Source organism: Plectropomus leopardus, chromosome 4 (assembly GCF_026936395.1).
Source record: "Plectropomus leopardus strain MGB_pleo_1.0 chromosome 4, ASM2693639v1, whole genome shotgun sequence".
NCBI lineage: Eukaryota > Metazoa > Chordata > Actinopteri > Perciformes > Serranidae > Plectropomus > Plectropomus leopardus.
The window spans coordinates 29,514,037-29,532,369 of NC_142179.1; the positions used below are offsets into that span (position 1 = coordinate 29,514,037).

The following is an 18,333-nucleotide window of genomic DNA, read 5'->3' on the forward strand; positions in this document are numbered from 1 at the left end:
AGGTCACACGGCATGATTAATTAATCAACAAATTTTCACGTTGCAGATGAAGTATTTCTTTAATGTCTCTGATGGTGGTGCACTAAGTACATTTAGGCATGTACTGTACTTAAGTAAAGTACAAGTACCTCAGATTTGTAATTGAGTGTTTTCTTTTTACTTTTACTCCACTACATTTCAGACGGGAATTATTGTCATTTACTTCACTACATTCCTTTGAACGTTCTAATTACTTTTACAAAAGTTTACAAAATATAATGTGTTGTTATACTAAGTATAGCTGAAATGATTAGTTGATTGGTCAATTAGTCAATTAGTAAATTGACAGAAAAAAATATGTTCAACTATTTTTGCTAAACATGTAAGCCCTTTATTTATGTTTTTTAATAATTTTGAGTTTTGTTAATTTTTTTTACTGTTTTTATTTATTGAATTTTTAAAAAATAATTGTTTTGGGGGTGTTCGTTATTTATTATTATTTTTTATAATAATTTTGAGTTTTGGGGGTGGTTCTCTTTCCTTTTTTTAAATACATTTTTTAGTTTGTTGGGTGTTTTCCTTTTTATCATTTATTTTTCATTTATTAATTTTATAAATTTCTTTATTAAAAGTTTTTAGAATGTTTTCTATATTTTTTCAATGATAGTTTCTAGATTTTTTTTTTTGCATTTTTTTTTGCAGGTACTTTTAATACTTTAATTACTTTTTCCTGAATATACTTACTTACTTTTACTTAAGTAAAATTTTCAGTGCAGGACTTTTCTTAATAACAGAGTACTTTTATAGTGTGGCATTAGTACTAATAATACTTCTTTCATCACTGCTCTCTGACTCTAAAGAGTCTGATGTTCATGAAAAGTCAAAGCAGCGAGCCCGTTTATATTAATGTGTACGCAGTTCAAACGAGTGGCCACTAGGTGTCATCCTTAAATTACAGGGAGAGCTGAGCGATGGAAGTAAATGGAAAAGTGAGACATACTACCACCCGTATACATATCAACCCTCAACTTTAGTAATACATTATTAAATCTGTGGATTTATTTTCCTGAACTGACACAAAAATAGAAGCTGATTAAATGCCCCTTGATAATAAATTGATAAATAAACTCTTTGAAAAGGGCTCTCATATAGGCCTACCAGAACCAGGACTGATTATGTGATAACAAAAACAAGTGCTACTGTCACGATCCTTCAAATATGAAAACAGTCTTTATGTAAACATATTATAATAACTGCTAAAGAAGCACTACGCTGGTTTGAAGCAGGACATTTGATACAAAAACTGCAAATCTCAAAATAAAGGTCTTGATATGATATAATCTCTGGTATGGATTTGGCAATAAATCTGAATTCCTGACCTTCATCATTCCAAAGCACATTTTGATTAAAATATTCAGTAATCTGAAAGAGACATCATTTTATTAGCGCTCAGCATATTTTTTCTTAACAGGAATCTTTCAACCCAAACATCCAGTCAGATTCTGCTTCAGTCAGGCCTGCTAATAATAACTGATAACATGAATTTATTTTCAATGTGTTTGTTGTATTCTTTTTGGTTAAACTGACAGTCAAAAGACTGATAAACATTGACATAATTGAATAGCAGCGCATATTAATGTTTTTTGCAAGTGGAACTAGAAATTAGAGACTAGATGTTCAATTACATAAATTATATATATCAGTGAAGCTACTTTAACGCTTTTTAATTGCAAGCAGTTTATCTGGTTGAGTCGAAAAATATATGAATAGCAGTGACCTCTGGTGGCCAAAGCCTGTAAATACTTTAGTAAAACATGCACTGCTTTATTTTTAGTTATTCTGAATAAAGAAGTCTTTTATTATATTAAAAAAAAGGTCTAACGGTTGACCTCTATTTAAACATGTTATCATACCTTTTTTAAATCGTGGATAATGATTAGTTATTAATGGGTGTAATTTAAAGCTTTTTTTGTATGATAATGCCCAAAAAAATCCCTTTGCTGGGTCTGTTTCCTGTCAGGAATGATGCCATGTTTGCCATTGTGTTCATAAGACTAACAGCCTACAGTCTCTGGTGCTGGTACGACTATGAGAGAAGGTTAAAAAAGATGTATAACGCTCCTTCACTTCACCCCAAACCTCACAGGGTGTGGTGTAACACTAAAGAGTAAAATAGCCTTCATTTCAGGTCTGCTTTAAACACACTGACCTATAAATACAACTGCAGAGGAGTGATTAAAATAAATTTTATTTTTGAGAAACATATTTGGTTAAACTCACTTAAGGTAGGCTTCTCAGTTGTCACAGGTATGTTGCATTGAGACTAAATATACTTATTGATTTAATCATTTGGCATAATATTCTCTTTACTTTCAGTTTCACATTTACAGTTGAAAAGGCCACTTAATACACTTTACAGGACCGTCCATCGATAAACACACACTACAAACGACAAATATACTTGTTCACACTATCGTCAAAAATACCACAAAATTAAAAGCTTTCCTGGCGCCATACCAAAGAGCATACTTTAAACTGATAAAATGCTCACTTTTGACTTGAGATCCTTCAGATCCTGATGACAGAGCAGATCTAAAAGCTCTCAAGTTAACTGCATGTTCACTTACAAAAAAATAAAATCCTTTTTTGGCATGTCACAACAGAAAAGGCTTTTTTTTCATTAATGAAGGAAAGTGCCTTGTTTTTAATCCTGATATTGATTTTAAAACTCTTACAATTATGATTTAGCGATTGCTAATGTAGTTCCTCAGTACTTTTTTTTTTTTTTTTTACTTCTATGAACTCTGTGTCACAGAAAACGTTTAGGAGATGCAGTCTGATATGTTGGTGCAGAGCTTCAAACTTGCCTCACTGTGCAGGCTCTAATCTCTTGGCTGGCGATGTCATTTTCTTCTGCTGAACGCCTGGACAGACAGAGAAGAGACCAAATGTCACTCCAAAGCATTTATATTAACGTCCAAAAGAGAAAAAAAAAAGACATCCTGGAGTACAAACCTGAATCTGTAAGTGTTAACTGGTTTAGTTCTTCCTCCAGCTGCTCAGCAGAAATATCCAGGTGGCGGTAAGGTACTGCAGGCAGAGAGCTGAGCAGGTCGGTACCTGGGACGCTCGGCTCCTCGGAGGCTCGCAGACGGTTTGTTGGAACTTCGGGTAAACCTGAGACGGAATCCGGCTTTGACTCGTCCAACAAAGATTTCAGTTCCTTCTCCAACTCATCCATGTCTTCATCTACAAAAAAATACAAACTTAGATCTCCTTGATAATCATATATATTATTCAACATATTAAAGATGCGCTACTTATGCTGCGTTCATGTGATTTGTCGAAATCACTGGATTGCCGACTTGACGTCATAAATGCATAAACGTGGCGACCAAAAGTCAATGATCGGTCAATGATGAGAAACTTTTTTTTATTAATTCACATATTAAATGTCATGTAGAGTGTAATATGGTATTAATGTTACCTGCTGTTCATGTACATTAGTTAGAAACAATGTTGTGTGTTTTTTAACATAAACCCTGATAACAAGTCAGCAAATGCTATATTTAAAGCTAGATTTTAGTTGTTTATTTATGTATATAATATAGTATTAGCGTTAAATGTTGTCATTGTAGTGTGACCTACATTAGTGAGAAACATCATTCTTTAGCATAAAACCCTGATAAGTCAGGTTTTGTTGAGCTGTATTGTGGTGGTTTTATGTGTAATATAGTGTTAACGTTAACGTCACAGTTTCCGTTTCTTCTGCTCTTGGCTGTCATGAATAAACTGGAAACGGCTATTGACCTCGTTTAAACGCTCTCAGCATTCAGATACAGCCCTTCTTCTCTGCAGCTTCAATGCTGTTCCCACTGTACCACCTCAAAGCACGTGAACGCAGCTAAGTCGAAAGGAAAACTTCCCGATTCGGAAACTCCGACCTTCCGACATCACACAAAGGCGGCACAACAGTATGGCATACCTGCGCCGGTCACGCCACTGGAGATAGTCTGGTTCACCTCATCTTGAGTGTCACATAACTGTTAATCACAGACACAGACACAGAAAGATGCAAAGGTTCAGTTCATCTCATAAAATACGGAATTTGTTGTGTTAATATGAGCGGTCAGCGTACCTCCTGGATCTGATCCACGAGGCTCTCGGCACGCTCCACGGTCACGTCCTTCAGAGAGAGTCTGAGCGCCGACACTCCGGCCTGATACGCCTGTATGACCTGCACGCATGTTCAGCTCACACTTAGAGTGCTGATAATAAACTTATTCAGAAACAACGGCACTCAAAGTGTTCTTCTTTTTGCTTCTTACCATCTTATCGGTCTGTGACTGAGCGATTCTGTCCAGGATTCCTCTGATTGACTCCAGTTTAGCAAACAAGCTGTTGGCTCTCTTTTCTACCCGTTTGCGGCCTCTTAAACTCCTCAGAGCCTGAAGGACAGACGAAAGTATTACCACTGAACAAATATGGCGAATGCATATGTTTTTTTTTATGAATTATTACAGGGCTCCTGCAGCTTAAGGCAAGGTAAACTCAAGACTTCCTAAGACTTTTTTTAATGCAACTCAGAATTAAGTTTAAACCAATTTCCTAATAGCTGAAACTGGAGGACAATTTCATTTTGCCCAAATATTTATTGTAACATAAAACATGACTTTTTCTTGTCCAGTGAAAACTTATGATTATCTTTTTAGAGTGAAACACGTGGAAGCGGTGAACATATTACATTATCATCAAAGTATTTATTTGGTTTAGCAACAAAAGTGGGAAATATCTGGCGTTTCTGGGCGGTTTTCTTGCTGATTTTGTGCTTCTCGCTCTGCGTGTGAGATTCCACTGCTGGGATTCCCATCATGACGAGTTTAAGCAGAGGCATTTGTGAAATTATTTTGGGAAAAAAAATTAGATGTTACTAATTCTTTTTAAATTTCACTACGCAACGTCAGGGAAAACCTTTTCAAAAAATCCTTTTTAGACTTTTGAAAGATTAATTTAAGTCGATTTAATACAAATTAAGGCCTTATTTTTTAGATTAATGAATTAAATGCCTTTGAAGACTTTTTTTAAGAATCTGCAGGAAACTTGTATTAGTACCTGTGATTTTTTGCCTTCCTGCAGCAGCAGCCTTGCTTCCTCTTTGCACCTGCACAAAGGTATTGCAAAACTTTAGTATTAATCACAACAATCTCTGTCTTTCAGAACCATTTAAATGCAACGCAGTTCCTCTGACTATTAGTCCAATATTTGGAAAAAGGGCAGCTAAAGCATCAAGTAGCACACATGGTACTGGTCATGACTAAATCACATACTGTAAATGTCAATATCTAAAACATGTGCTATCTTCTCTGTCATCATGAATCATAAGTCAGCACTTATTCTGCTTCTACTATAAAATCATTTTTGAGTTACTGTACTTGTCAGCCTCGAGGCCCAGTTTCTCCACCCGCTCTCCCAGCAGCTTCTCACTGCGCTGCAGCTGGTAGATGCCCATATCCACATCACTGACTGGAGAAACATGATCTTGCCCATCCTGACAAAACTTAACAATCTGTAAAAAAATAAAAAACAAAACATCAAACAAGTCAGAGGGTAAACGGTCTCTAAAACAGGCTTCTATGTAAAAGAGTCCTTGCAAAAAGTGCATCTAAGGATTATGAACGAGCAGTTTGTTTACCTTCTCGCCTTCGTGCAATGAAACGGTCACCTGCTTGTCCCTCTGCAGCTGCAGCAGAGCCATGCACAGGGTGCTCTCATCAGCACAGACGTCAGAGGAGAGAGTGCAGAGCTCTTGAAATGACAGGATGGAGCAGCTTGCATATTCACTGCTTCGGTACACCCTGAGTAATTCCGCTGCTTTCTCCTGGAAACGAAAGCAGCCTTCATATCTAGCATCCGCCATCATAACCTTTACTGCACTATTGAAACACCAGAGATAGAGAAAGAGAAAGCATTCAGCGTGGTTGCAGGTTGACATGTGTTCAAGGTCTCCACGGCACGACAGTACGTGTCAGTTTTTGATTCAGATGCACACCACTTTGAATTGAGATGACTGGTTTGAACCACAGTGCTGTATTTGAGAGCTGATGTAAAAACTGAATCACTGTATGGTAAATTAAGATAAATGTAATGCACAGCATCTTGCTGCAACTAGGACAGATAAAAACAACAACAATCATGGTGTCTCCAGTATCATTATAATATCAAATCTGAATCACATCAGGAAAAACTGAGTTTGACAAACCTTTACTAGTTCAATGACAACAAAGGACTCCTCCAGAGGCACCCGGCTGCTTCCCAGAAGAGTGGAGAAGGTCCATTTCAGAGGTTTCACCAGCAGCAGGCCAACACCCCAGGACAGCCAGCCACAGTCCACATTGGCAGCAAACTCCGACTCCCTCTGGATCTTTCCACATCTGGCAGAAGTTAAAGACAAGCAGTGTAACTGTGCTGACCAGAGAGACAGCAACAGCCAGTGGTGGACGAAGTATTCAGGTCATTTACTTAAGTAAATGTACTAATACCACACTGTAAAAATACTCTGTTACAAGTAAAAGTCCTGCAGTGAAAATTTGACTTCAGTAAAAGTTAATAAGTAAGTATTCAGGAAAAAGTACTTTGAGTATAAAAGGACCCAAGTGCGGAAAAATCTAAAAATTCTAAAATTATTTAAACAACAAAAAAAAAACAGGGCCCAAAACTAAAAAATAAATAAATAAACAATAATAAACAAATTATGCACAACACCCAAACAACTAAAAAAACATTTTTAAAGAGTGAAAAAGGAAAGAAAATATAAAATACATCCAAAAAACTCAGAAAAAAACTCTCCACAAACCTTAAATGTTTGTCAGAATATTGATTGATCGACTAATCATTGCAGATTGTAACGACCCTCCCCCCGATCAATAAAGTCGTTCTGATTCTGATAATGTAGTGCAGGAAAAAAAGTAAAAGCATAAATGAAACGTGAAGCCATGAAAAGAAAATACTCAGGTTAAGTACAAGTACGCCAAATTTGTACTTAAGTACTGCACTTTAGTAAATGTACATACATTGCACCTTGGCAGCAGCAGTGACAGACAGTATCAGTTACCTGGCCATGGACTGGATGACGGTCGCTAAGCCCAGCGGGGATTTTTCTTTCCTCCTGAAGGTCTTGTTGAGCTCCTGCAGGCTGACACACACGGTGCCTCGGTCCCTGCACACTTTAATAACCAGAGCCGTCCAGAAGTCCATCTTACTGTCCCAGTCCGTCGTGTTGACATCTCGGTTCTCACTGAAGTCCGAGAACATAAAATTCATCCGCTCGTCGTCGTCCCATTCCGGCGTCAGAGTCATTCCTGGGGCCTTAGACATTTGCTGCAGCTGAGTCTAAACTTTAGCTTCACCCGTTTATCCACCTGAGACAGCTGCAGCAGCTAACGTTAGCTTAGCACCGAGTTAACGTTACGTTAGCTAGCAACACGCACTAATGTTACCTCCCTCGCGCTCACCATAGACAAATATCCCCGCGTAGCGTTAACGTCCTGGAGGCTAAAATACCGTCTGCTGAAGGGAGATTCAGAGCTGAGGCTCTCATGTCGCTGCCAGGCTATCACGCCAGACCCTCACTTCACCATGATGCACTGAAATTTGGCTAACACGAGCTAACGTCTCACATATCAACAACAACAGAGGACCGCGCGCGTTTTACAATTCAGAACCGCGCGAAAAGGCGGGGTCACGAGTCTGTAAAGGAAATGCTTTAACTCCACCCACGCAGACACTCTGGACAACAAAGCGAGCGCACGTAAAGCTATCCTCAGGAACGTCAAGTTTGCGCCCTTTCTGCGCATGCCCGCAGCAGATTTTATTTTTCTCAGAATATATGTGGCTGAAGTATCTTTTTTTTTTTTATTGAAAAACTGATTTACGCGCGAATGGCGTAACTTAATGATCTTTGTCACTGGCTAAGTATACACAAGTCAAACAACTAAAGACTTATACCACTGTTTAGTTTGAACAGCTAACATGGTACCAGTTCTTTAGGACCATAGACTGTGTTTAGTATATCTATGTACAGTCTGTGTGTACAACTGATTTGCACTGCACAGTATAGGAGTGGTTACATTTGAAATTAAAAAGGATTAGATTACCAGTTACCCTATTGAAAATGTAATAAATGATGTGACTATTTTAATAATAATCATCACATCATCATAATAACTTCATTTAAATAGCACCTTTAAAAACGGTTGTTGACAAAGTAATTTGACAGATAAAGTAAAGGCAGGCACTCAGGGAATATTAAAATAAACATTAACAAACAGAAAGGTCTATAAAAGTCAAACAAAAAGGCAAGAACAAAATGCATATACAAAAGGTCAACAAGAATAAAGCAAATAAAATGAATAAAAGTTATAAAGCAGGCAGATCTTGACAGTTAAAGTACTAAATGGAAAAATATTAAGAAAATATGAGAATACATGCAATAAAATATGATAAAAAATATATAATATAATATATATTATATAATATAATAAGTAATGCAAATAATTACATCTGATCCCTTTTTGATTCTGAAGAATGATTTCAATTAGGCAACAAAGCCGATCAATGTCCAGAAATAGGCAATGCCAAAAGAGGGTATGCCTGAACTGTGAAAAGATGCAAAGCAACAGAATTAATGTTATAATCAACATATAAACTTTTTTATCCACAAGAATAAATGTGAAAGTAACCCCTTTTGTAACCACCAATATTTTGATTAGTAACTGTAATTTAATTGAATCTTTTCTTAGTAACCGTAACTGATTACAAATACATTTTTGTTATTTAATTAAAAATAACTAGTTAGTCCCAACACTGCGACACAAGAGAAACTACAAGTAGTTATCGTGTTTTTGAAAAGCAATTCTAACTACATAAAACAGGACACAAGACTTTTTGGGGGCCATAATACAGATTTAATCACACCCCTTTCCCACCCTTCTATGTGCAAATGTACACAGCAACAAATAAATCCAGTTTGTGACTGTACATTGAAAAACAGGAAAGGATAATTTTATTTATGTATTTTTACTTTATTAAGCTGTATCTGATCTTGTTATAGCTCCTAAAATTGCCAAATTTTGTATAACACCTCTCAGAACTGTGGTAAACTGGGAGGACATTATGTGATTTGGGAACGATGACAAAATTAACGATGACATTTTTAAAAACTTAAAAAGCAATAATGCGCCCACGTTTTCAATTAATTCCAGGGCCCCTGGCTTAGTTTGCTCATGCCTGATCTCTTCTTATTATCGCAGAATAAATATTAAATCCAAAATAAACTCAAGGGTATCTCGTATATAAAGATAAACGCAATACGGGATTCAAAGTATTGCAATGTTAAGTATTGCTTACTTTACATGGTTATATCACTTTACTGTGTCATGCAAAATGCTACACAGATAAACTGCACTGTGTAACCTACACAACCTCCATAGCTTTAGTCAGTCGGTTACAATATCCCGTCTCATCCAGTGAGTAATTCAGTCAATGCACATGCACATAATTTTTTTTACATTAGTAAAGTACAATATACAATATAATACTTTTGAAAAATAATTGGCCTAGATATATAGTTGGCAGAACAGAAGCAGTATTGCGGCAGTTATGTTGGCGTGTTACTGATGCTGTGTAATATCACATTATTTCATTCAGATGTTAAGGGATAGTGCATAAAAATAGATCTACCATTTCATTAGTTGCCTCGCTAAAAACATCAGGTGAAACAGCAGACCTTAAGTTACATGGCTTAAACATTTTGCAGTCTTTTATTTATTTGGCACGTGTTGATAAATGCTCAGAAGCACCTCCTCTCGCTCCCACACGTCTACTTGGCACTGAGATCCACCACCAGGTGCTGGTAGGCCAGGGTGTTGCCTTTGAAGCTGGCAGCCAGCAGTATGTCCTTGTTGTCGACAGACACCAAGCTGAACGCCCGTGGGGCTCTCATGTTGAGCTCCTGGAAGGGCTGGAAGCGCTGAGTGAGGTCATCCCACAGGTATACTCTGGAGAAGGAGAAATCGCTTCCCAGGATGAGGTACTGGCGGAGGCCCACTGTGAAGGGATAAACTGCCATTGAGCCCCGAGAGGGAAGAGTCTGGATCTCTACGAAACGCTGCCCTTCCCAGCGGAGGATCTTGGAGTCACCTATGAAGCGTGTGAGGCAAAGGTAAAGAACTTTCCTCACCCAAAAGTGCTTCACCATCTGCACATCTGCTAGCTCTGTGATTACGGAGAAGAAAGCAAACTGCTTCTGGCTTCGGTTCCACTGGTAAACCACCGGCGGCTGAGAGGCGCTGGAGAGGATGAGGTGAGGCTTCCCCGCAACATCGAGGAACTCCACATGGGTGTCCCGATGCCAAGGGTGGAGGGACTGGTGGGTGTAGAAACCATTGCTGTTCCAGCGATAAATGCTGGTGGATCCCGCCTTGGAGCTGTCTGCCACTACAAAGTACCACTCTCCGTCTATCTGGAAGGTCTCCACGAAGTTGGGCTTTCTCACCCGAGTCGTGTCGATGTCTTGGATCTTCACAAAGCGCTGCGGGTCCTCTTCCCACCTGTGATATCAGAAAGGTTTTCATTGTATTTCTAAAGCTTCTCACAGTATCAGGAGTAGTTTGACATTTTGAGATATTTACTTATGTCTTGCTGAGAGACGAGAAGATCGACACCACTCTCGCATCAGCAAATATGTAGCTACAGCCAACAGCCAGTTAGCTTAGCTTAGCATTGAAACTGAATCCAGCGGAAACAGCCATCATGGTTCTATCCAACTACCATCCAACACCGCCTCAACCCTGACTCCTCTAATACCGATGCTTGGTCACATGCCCTACGTCAAAATATGTTGCGCTAGGTACCCTGACTTTGTCAATTTTTCAATGCTCTGGAGCGGCAATTTACACTTGTTAAATGCATTTTGTCTTTTCAAAATAAATTTCTGTTGTCACAGGAAATTTAAAGTTTTCACTCATTGAACACAGTCTTTACAGTCTCTCTGCAAAATAAACTTAAAATTTAGAAAAAACACTTGATTTTGAGGTTAATTTTCTTGAATTGAGGCAACAAAAGCCCTCAGGATTAAGAAAAAAACATAATGGTTTGGCTCAATATAAGCGTGCTAGTAGCTCAATAAAACCTCACGTTGTTTGACCCATCTACCCTATGTGGACTTTCTTGCTCCTTTTACTACAGTAGTTGCCTGGAGCATCAGAAATTCACCCAGTGTGTCCCATACTGCTGCTAAAGGGTGACTCTAAGGACCACTGACCAAGTGTCTGTATTTGATAAGTAGGGAGTGAGCCTAAAGTGCACTAAATAACACATTCTGTGTCTTTTGTTTAAGCCATTGAAAACTGGACCATTTTACGAGTGGTTATGTGTAACTATTTGTTGGTGAGGAGCAGCTGTCATGCAGAAACTCAGGAGCGTTTCTGGTCCCAGCCAAGAAAAAGGGTGCTTTTCTTTATGCTAACTTATGCTTTGCGTCCTCTCTCCTCCTGTGACCCAGAAATTGTTCCCCCTCTCCCATCATGGAGGATCGATTCTTCCAATCCCTTAAATTCACCTTGAGGAAACGAGGAGAGAGGAGGCTTCTGGAGGAGCTTTGAGCCAGGAGACAAAGGTGTCTCGTACGCATCTCTTCCTTGCATATCTCTCTCTTGCATCCTCGCTAGGAGGAGCTGAGACTCGAGAAAGAGACACGAGTGCAGGAAGCAAGGAGACTCGTTAGCATAATGATACACACCCATAGATAAGATATGTGTTTATTTGTGAACTTCAGAGGTGCTGGTAGGCAGATTACCTTTGGACAGACATTTATTTACCGTACCAATATGTGAGTGGTGTTGAATTTCCAAAATGTGTCAAGCTATAATTTTAAGGTTATGGTTTTTAAATATGCTAGGGAATTTCAACAGGACAATAGCTTCAAGATTGGACTGCAAGCCTTACTTGTAAATATGAGATCCACCAAAAAGTTGAGCGACAACCATGTAAAGACTGTTGTTTATCACCACAGGTTTGCAGTAGACAGCAGAGCGAGCTGCAAGAGTGACAAACAGAGGCAGAAAAGACATAAAGATTCTTTTTTTAAAAAACGAAGAATGCTATAATATTCATACTTTCATAGATGACAACTTACAGGTAATGTTATGAAACTTCCTGAAGACCATCTCCACGTGATCCCAAATATACAAGGTGCAGAACCCCGAATCAGGCTGAGCGAAGGCCACAAACTGATCCTCATTGAACTCATAGGACTCCACCGACACAGAGTGGAAAGGGAAGGTCTCGTAAACAGCGAAATCTGAAGGAAGACAACGCAGAATTACTCATGAGCCAAGAAGTTATGCCACGACACCACCAAAGTGTTGGAAGAGGTGAAACCTGCGCTGATGCAGTTGAAGTCTCGTGGTGCGAGGTCGTGGATTCTGCGTCCCTGGAATTCAAAAGGGCTGGCGCAGTAGATAGCAGGAACAGAAGTGTTGGTCTTCTCCATCCAGTCGACCAGCCACTTGATTTTACAGTCGCAGCGGAAAGAGTTCCCTCGCAGGTCTCTGAGTAACAGACAGGCAAAAGAGAAGATATGTCTCAAAAACATCTTCCAAACCTGACAGAAGGAAGGAAAGCGCAGATTAAAGTCTCTGTGTGCACCAGTGTGGTTTGACTCAGACACAAACCACCCGCTCGAGCCAGACAGTTTTGCAGATGAGTGTGGTATTCCACTAAACCCCCAGGGAACAGCAGCAAACCAGTATTTTGTCGGGACAGATTGTAGGGTCAGAGCTCGCGGGTTGTCAACATGCTGTTTTTATTTGAGCGAAGGCACACTTACAAATCAGTGAGGATGTCAAGATGTTTGAAGAGATCTCTCGGCAGCTGCTGCAGGTTGTTGTTTGACAAAGATCTGAAAAAAAAAAACATAAAAAAAAATGAGTCACCGTTATGTGTTGCTTGCAGTTTGTAATTCTTCCTACTTGTTCCAAGTCTATTTCAAATACTCTGGTTATTCAATGTGCATATTTTAGCATCATCAGATAGTCAGTTAGTCTTGCTGAGAGACGAGAAGATCGACACCACTCTCGCATCAGTAAATATGTAGCTACAGCCAACAGCCAGTTAGCTTAGCTTATATAGTCAGATAGTAGACAAATGGTGGACAGTTTCTTCATTTTATGAGCTCAACTAAACACTTACAGATGAGTCAGGGATTTGAGTCCTCGGAAGGTATACTTTGACAGAGCCTGGATGTCATTATTCTCAATGAACCTGAGGAGAGAACAAACCACTCACATGTCACACAGTGAGGACAACCTCTGAAATCCAGCCAGTATTATAGGATGTCATGCTTGTGTGGTAGGAGGTTGTGTTGTCGGTGCAAGACACAATAAGAGTGCGACTGTAAGCAGTAATTATTTCAGTAATAGTACAGTCTGCATCTGGTGGATTTACAATCAGAAGGTAATGGCATGAGTTGAAAAAATAAAGATGTGACAATACAGAGTCGTGTATTATCTCTATTATTTTATATTTTATGTGTCCAAAACAACCATTGCAATGACCTCAGAAAAAGCTAAAACAAAAATGAATGACTCAATGGTAAAATCTCATTTCATGCATCTGATTAATGTGATAAAAAAAAAAAAGACACTGACTGCAGCAGTATTTCAAAGGTCTGCGTGTCAGCATCATTTGATCCCATCTACGTTTCATCTATTGATAGTGGAGGACGTGCAGCATGTGCAGACTCTCTGGAGGTAGCTGGATATGAAAGTATGACTTTATTAGCATTCACAGCGGGTAGCGATGGCGGTAGTGGCAGTAATGCAGAGAGGCCTGATGGCTGGGCTGCAGCCAAAAGCCACACGGCAGGCAGCCAGAGAGAGGCATGGCCATCACGGAAGCTCCAAGCCATCAGCTAACTACTTTCCAAAGCCCATCAATTCACAGAATGGCATATTCAGCTTTATTACAGCACAGAGGCAGTGTGCTCGCTGTCGTAGGAGGATTTATTTTCAGTTTAACTTTTGGCGTTCTTTGCCATACTGCAGAATCCAATCCTGAAGTGCAGCCTTAAGGCGAATTCTATTCACTTTGCAGATAAATAAACCTACCTAGACCTACTGTAATTAATCACAAACGTAAACAATGCATGATGGAAATGAAATTAGTGCAAAATTGAAAGTCAGCTAAAACCTTTGCTTTAAAGTTAGCTCATGTGACTTCTGATGAAGAATAACTGCATAGTGATGATGCAAAAAATGGATGGAAAACTAGTAGAGTCAGTCAAAGCCAACAATCTGACTCAGCAGTATTTATTCAAAATTTGCTATCATTAGCCACCATTTCCTACTCCTCATACCAGAACAAGTGAGGCTGTGGAGGATAAACGCCCTGAGATACTGAACTGAGTGAAGGTGCTTTTTACAGCTTACGAATTTACCGTTCCATTTATAACAAGCAGTGCAAGTTTTTTCTTTTTTCAAGTGTTACAAAGTCTCGCTGTTCATTGAGCAAATCTTGAGGACATGTACAGTGCAGTCAAAGCACAGGAGAGACCATGCTTTTTTCAGTTAAATCCTATATTTAAACACATTTTTATTTATCTATTTATCACTATCTTTATTTATTTATTCATTTTCTATCATCTGTGTGGTTTGTTGTTTTCAGATATTTTTTCCTCTTTTTTTCATTTTTCATGTGCAGCACTTTGGTCAACTGTTGCTGTTTTTCAAGTGTGAAAATGTATGTATGAATTAAAAATGGAATTTGGATTGGAAATCAGTGTTTCAAAAATGAGGTGCACCAAAACAAAGCGAGTTAAAAGACGAGTCAAACTTATTTTGGAAGTATACACGTTAGTGAGATACTTACAGGTACTGCAGGTGAGACAGTCCAGCGAAGGCATCATCAGCAATCATGGTGAATGTGTTTGAGTTCAAGAGCCTGTAAAAAAAAAGCAATCATGATCAAATCGTGTAGATGATGTAGGAGATGCTCAACTAAAGCTAGATAGCTAAACAACCAACTTCCACTCTAATATCTGAAAAGTTTCTATTTGTCGCTGGGCTAATTTAGAGCTTTTTGAAGAAGTAAATAAAGCATTTATAGAAATACTTATAGCCTGTATTGCATTAAACAATCACGGTATATAATCGAATGTAAACACAAACACATTTGGAATTTACACAAATACATGCAGACCTACACAAAAACACACACACGGACGTGACCACACACACTCATGATTGCATCTGAGTAGATAAACGGCTCTTTGTCTGGCAGAGCAGAACTGAAGGGAGTCAGTGATTGGCAATGACACTGATACAGAGCCACTTTACTCTTATTACTGCTATGTCACCCACTGTTTTCAATAAGCATTCATTTTCTACGAGCTGAAGTCACTTTCATTGTCAGTGCGAGACAAAAGCTGTCTGCGTGCACCACGGTATCGGCTGCATAAAAACATACGAGTGGCATTAAGTGTTGGGACTGTATTTTAAAACAGGGGCCTCACTGGTTGTAGGAGAGAGATACTAAATTAACTCTTTAAAACCTAGGGCCACATCAGTTTTCTTGTGCTGCTTTCAGATGCAATTTGCACGTTTTTAAAACTTTTTGTACTCTGAGCAAATTGGTTTGATTTCTTTCAAAAATACAGGGAAAAAAGGAAACAAGCAACTCAATAAGAAATGTTCCACAAATGGCGAGACATAACTAGATTTAGAATTTGTTTTTTAAAGCAAGGGAAAAATGTCTAGGGCAAAAAAAAAAACCAAGGGGAAAATATATATTTCTAATTATCATAATTACATATTTGAAATTATGCTACAAAATCATTATATTGGGTCATTTCCATTTTTACTTTGTTTGCTTTTTTAAGAACTATTTTACAAGTTATTTTTTTGTACTTTTTACTGAAGTCTTGCCTCGTTTTGGGTCATTTCTTCTTTCCTCACTTATTGCCTTCTTTCCCTGTTTTAGAAAGAAATCAGACAAATTTGCTCAGGTTTCAAAGGGATGAGATAGGGCATAAGTTTCGTTTCAACACTGAGGGTTTGGGGTCTTTCCCCAGGAAATTTTGAACATCTAATTTTCTGCAATTTGAGCATAGATTTTCCTTGTTTTGCATCAAGTTATGGTGTAAATGTCTTTAATTTCTTCTAAATAAAAGTTCTCGGCTACTTTCCTGTTTTTACAGGACAGTTTTTATGGGGGGACAAACGCACATGCTCTAAATATTGAGGGGTATGTGTCCCCTGCATCCTCCCCAAAATCTAGGCCTACAGAATTAAGATGTTATAACATTTAAAAGCTGTGAAGGTGCTTTGTCATGTGCCAGGACACTCACAGGAACTGTAGGAGGTGAAGGTGAGAGAAAGCTCCCTCTGGGATGGTCGTAAAGGCTGCGTTCACCATCGTCCTGTTCAGGCAGACAACAGAAGTTATCATTACATGTGCAGAGAAGTGCCTTAATGTGTTTTGTGGGGGTAGATGTCTTATTAGCATCACTGTATTTTTTATTTCCTCTCTCAGGACATAGTCGTCCTTGCAGTTTAAATATCAAGCAGGACTAAATATTTTCAAAACTAGGACACACAAGTTCCTTCTCCACTTCTTAACGTCTTCTCTATTGAAAAATGAGGGCACCTCCACCAGCCCTTCTCTGGAATTCCCTCGACTCAATATTCAATCCACGGGCGATGGGGGTTGACATCACACAAAAGGGGGCACCTTGTAACCTTCTTAGCGATACATAACCTTCCCCCGTCAAGTGTTAAGCTTTCCATTTCATTACACGTGCTCCATTTATCGAGCAAATCTCTGGACTCTCTTCAAGATTAGATCTCTCAGAGGAGAAGCAGGTCTCCTGCAGCGAGAGAGGGAGTCTATTGTTAGTTTTCCTCCCTGGAGCTCGACAGATTTTTACCGCTGTACTCCCTAAACTAAGTTCGGCAGATGGCACAGTAAGGCAATGTTATTTTGATGATGATGTAATGCTGTCTGGTACAGCTCTCGGTTAATGCATAGACACACTGCATCAGGAAAACATCACTTGGCAACTTAGGTTGCAGGTAATTAAAAGACAAGTAGGGATTCAGGCATGGTTACATAATGGAGGGTGACATCAGTGATGTAGCCATCTGTACCAGCCTGCGCACAGGTTAGGAAAAGATGCTTTTCAAACATATAAATGTTGGACTCACAGAGAGATGATCCCAGGGGGGAAGCTCTTGGGAATTGCCTTGGTGTCCACACAGAAGGCACTGTCTTTGGTGCAGGAGCAGGTCGCAGGACAGCGGGGGATCTTGGGGGCTCTCCTGGCGTTTGATTCCCTGAGCAGGCAGAGACACAGACACAGAAGCGACAAGCAGATCATCCATCTCCGTCCGAGCTCCGTCATTCTTGGGCAGGAGGAAAGGAAGCCGTGTGGATGAGCTTCTTGAAGTTTCTCCTCAAGTGTCTTGTTGAGAGGCGATGGTCAGCCTGCCTACAGCCCCAGCAGCTCTGATAATGCTGAGCACAGAGTTGACCACGAAAGAGAGTGAGAGAGAGAGAAGTAGGGAGGGAGGAGGGAGAGTAAGGGGAGTCCTGTGTATCCTCAGTGGGTGTGGGAGCTCTGCAGCTTCCTTGGATCTGTGCAATCTTTCTCTCTGTCTCTCTCAAGAGCTGCTGCCAGAGTGCACACTGCAGGAATGACGAGCGAGGCTGCTTTCTCCGCACTAGGACCTGTAGGCAGCGTCGCTGACAATGAATTATTTACTATCGAACACGCAGAAAACCTCAGAACAACAGCAGCAGGGAGGGAGAGGGAGAGAGGGGAGGGGAAGTTGGGTCGGTGCTGATGGAAGATTATACTGCCATGTTATGTGGAGCTCTTATCAGGTGTGAAGTCGTGTCGAGCTGCCGCAGTCATGAGAGCAGACGAGGAGGCATCAAGGATGCAGGAAAAAAATGTGTGTGCATGCATCCATGTGTCAGTGGATGCGTGTGGGAGGGTGCTTGTGTTCTGGTAGTTTCTAAACAGCAACCAGTCCTGAGACTTTCTCTAAGCAGGATGGTACAAAGAAACACTGGTGAAGTCAATCTGAATACCAAAAAATACATGGGGGTTGTACAAAAAAACCCCAAGAAAACCAACCTAGAGTGTTTAACCCTCTGACATCGGAGCAAATTGGTTTCATTTTGATAAATATATATATATATATATATATATATATATAGGCAGCACAAGAAAACTGGTGTTGATACAGGTTTTAAAGGGTTAACATTTACATTTTAAAGACACTACCTCTCAGATGA

At 39.5% G+C, this 18,333-nt stretch overlaps 2 protein-coding genes across 2 annotated transcripts; both read right to left on the reverse strand.

The window, feature by feature from the left end:
• Window positions 1–2,209: 2,209 nt before the first annotated feature.
• Window positions 2,210–7,682, reverse strand: chmp7 (charged multivesicular body protein 7). The gene is made up of 10 exons (XM_042488166.2): window positions 7,091–7,682; window positions 6,239–6,410; window positions 5,672–5,857; window positions 5,412–5,545; window positions 5,092–5,140; window positions 4,308–4,427; window positions 4,118–4,216; window positions 3,965–4,022; window positions 2,995–3,228; window positions 2,210–2,903 (listed from the first exon to the last, which is right to left on the reverse strand). The coding sequence occupies exons 1-10, from the start codon at window positions 7,351–7,353 to the stop codon at window positions 2,848–2,850; spliced, it is 1,371 nt and encodes a 456-aa protein (XP_042344100.2). The 5' UTR covers window positions 7,354–7,682; the 3' UTR covers window positions 2,210–2,847.
• A 1,150-nt stretch (window positions 7,683–8,832) lies between these two features.
• lgi3 (leucine-rich repeat LGI family, member 3) lies at window positions 8,833–17,903 on the reverse strand. The gene is made up of 9 exons (XM_042488340.2): window positions 17,238–17,903; window positions 16,382–16,453; window positions 14,905–14,976; window positions 13,228–13,299; window positions 12,866–12,937; window positions 12,418–12,587; window positions 12,173–12,337; window positions 11,983–12,073; window positions 8,833–10,586 (listed from the first exon to the last, which is right to left on the reverse strand). The coding sequence occupies exons 1-9, from the start codon at window positions 17,432–17,434 to the stop codon at window positions 9,857–9,859; spliced, it is 1,641 nt and encodes a 546-aa protein (XP_042344274.2). The 5' UTR covers window positions 17,435–17,903; the 3' UTR covers window positions 8,833–9,856.
• Between the last annotated feature and the right edge of the window lie 430 nt (window positions 17,904–18,333).

Excerpts from the sequence above, each read along its gene's own strand:
- chmp7 (XM_042488166.2), bottom strand. The coding sequence starts at position 7,353 with ATGTCTAAGGCCCCAGGAATGACTCTGACGCCGGAATGGGACGACGAC. Across the intron at positions 5,546-5,671 it reads CATTGCACGAAGGCGAGAAG|ATTGTTAAGTTTTGTCAGGA; the intron begins GTAAACAAACTG and ends ATTTTTTTACAG. Across the intron at positions 5,141-5,411 it reads CTGGGCCTCGAGGCTGACAA|GTGCAAAGAGGAAGCAAGGC; the intron begins GTACAGTAACTC and ends ACCTTTGTGCAG.
- lgi3 (XM_042488340.2), bottom strand. The coding sequence starts at position 17,434 with ATGACGGAGCTCGGACGGAGATGGATGATCTGCTTGTCGCTTCTGTGT. Across the intron at positions 12,338-12,417 it reads CTTCAACTGCATCAGCGCAG|ATTTCGCTGTTTACGAGACC; the intron begins GTTTCACCTCTT and ends GTCTTCCTTCAG. Across the intron at positions 10,587-11,982 it reads GGTGGATCTCATATTTACAA|GTGGGAAGAGGACCCGCAGC; the intron begins GTAAGGCTTGCA and ends CTGATATCACAG.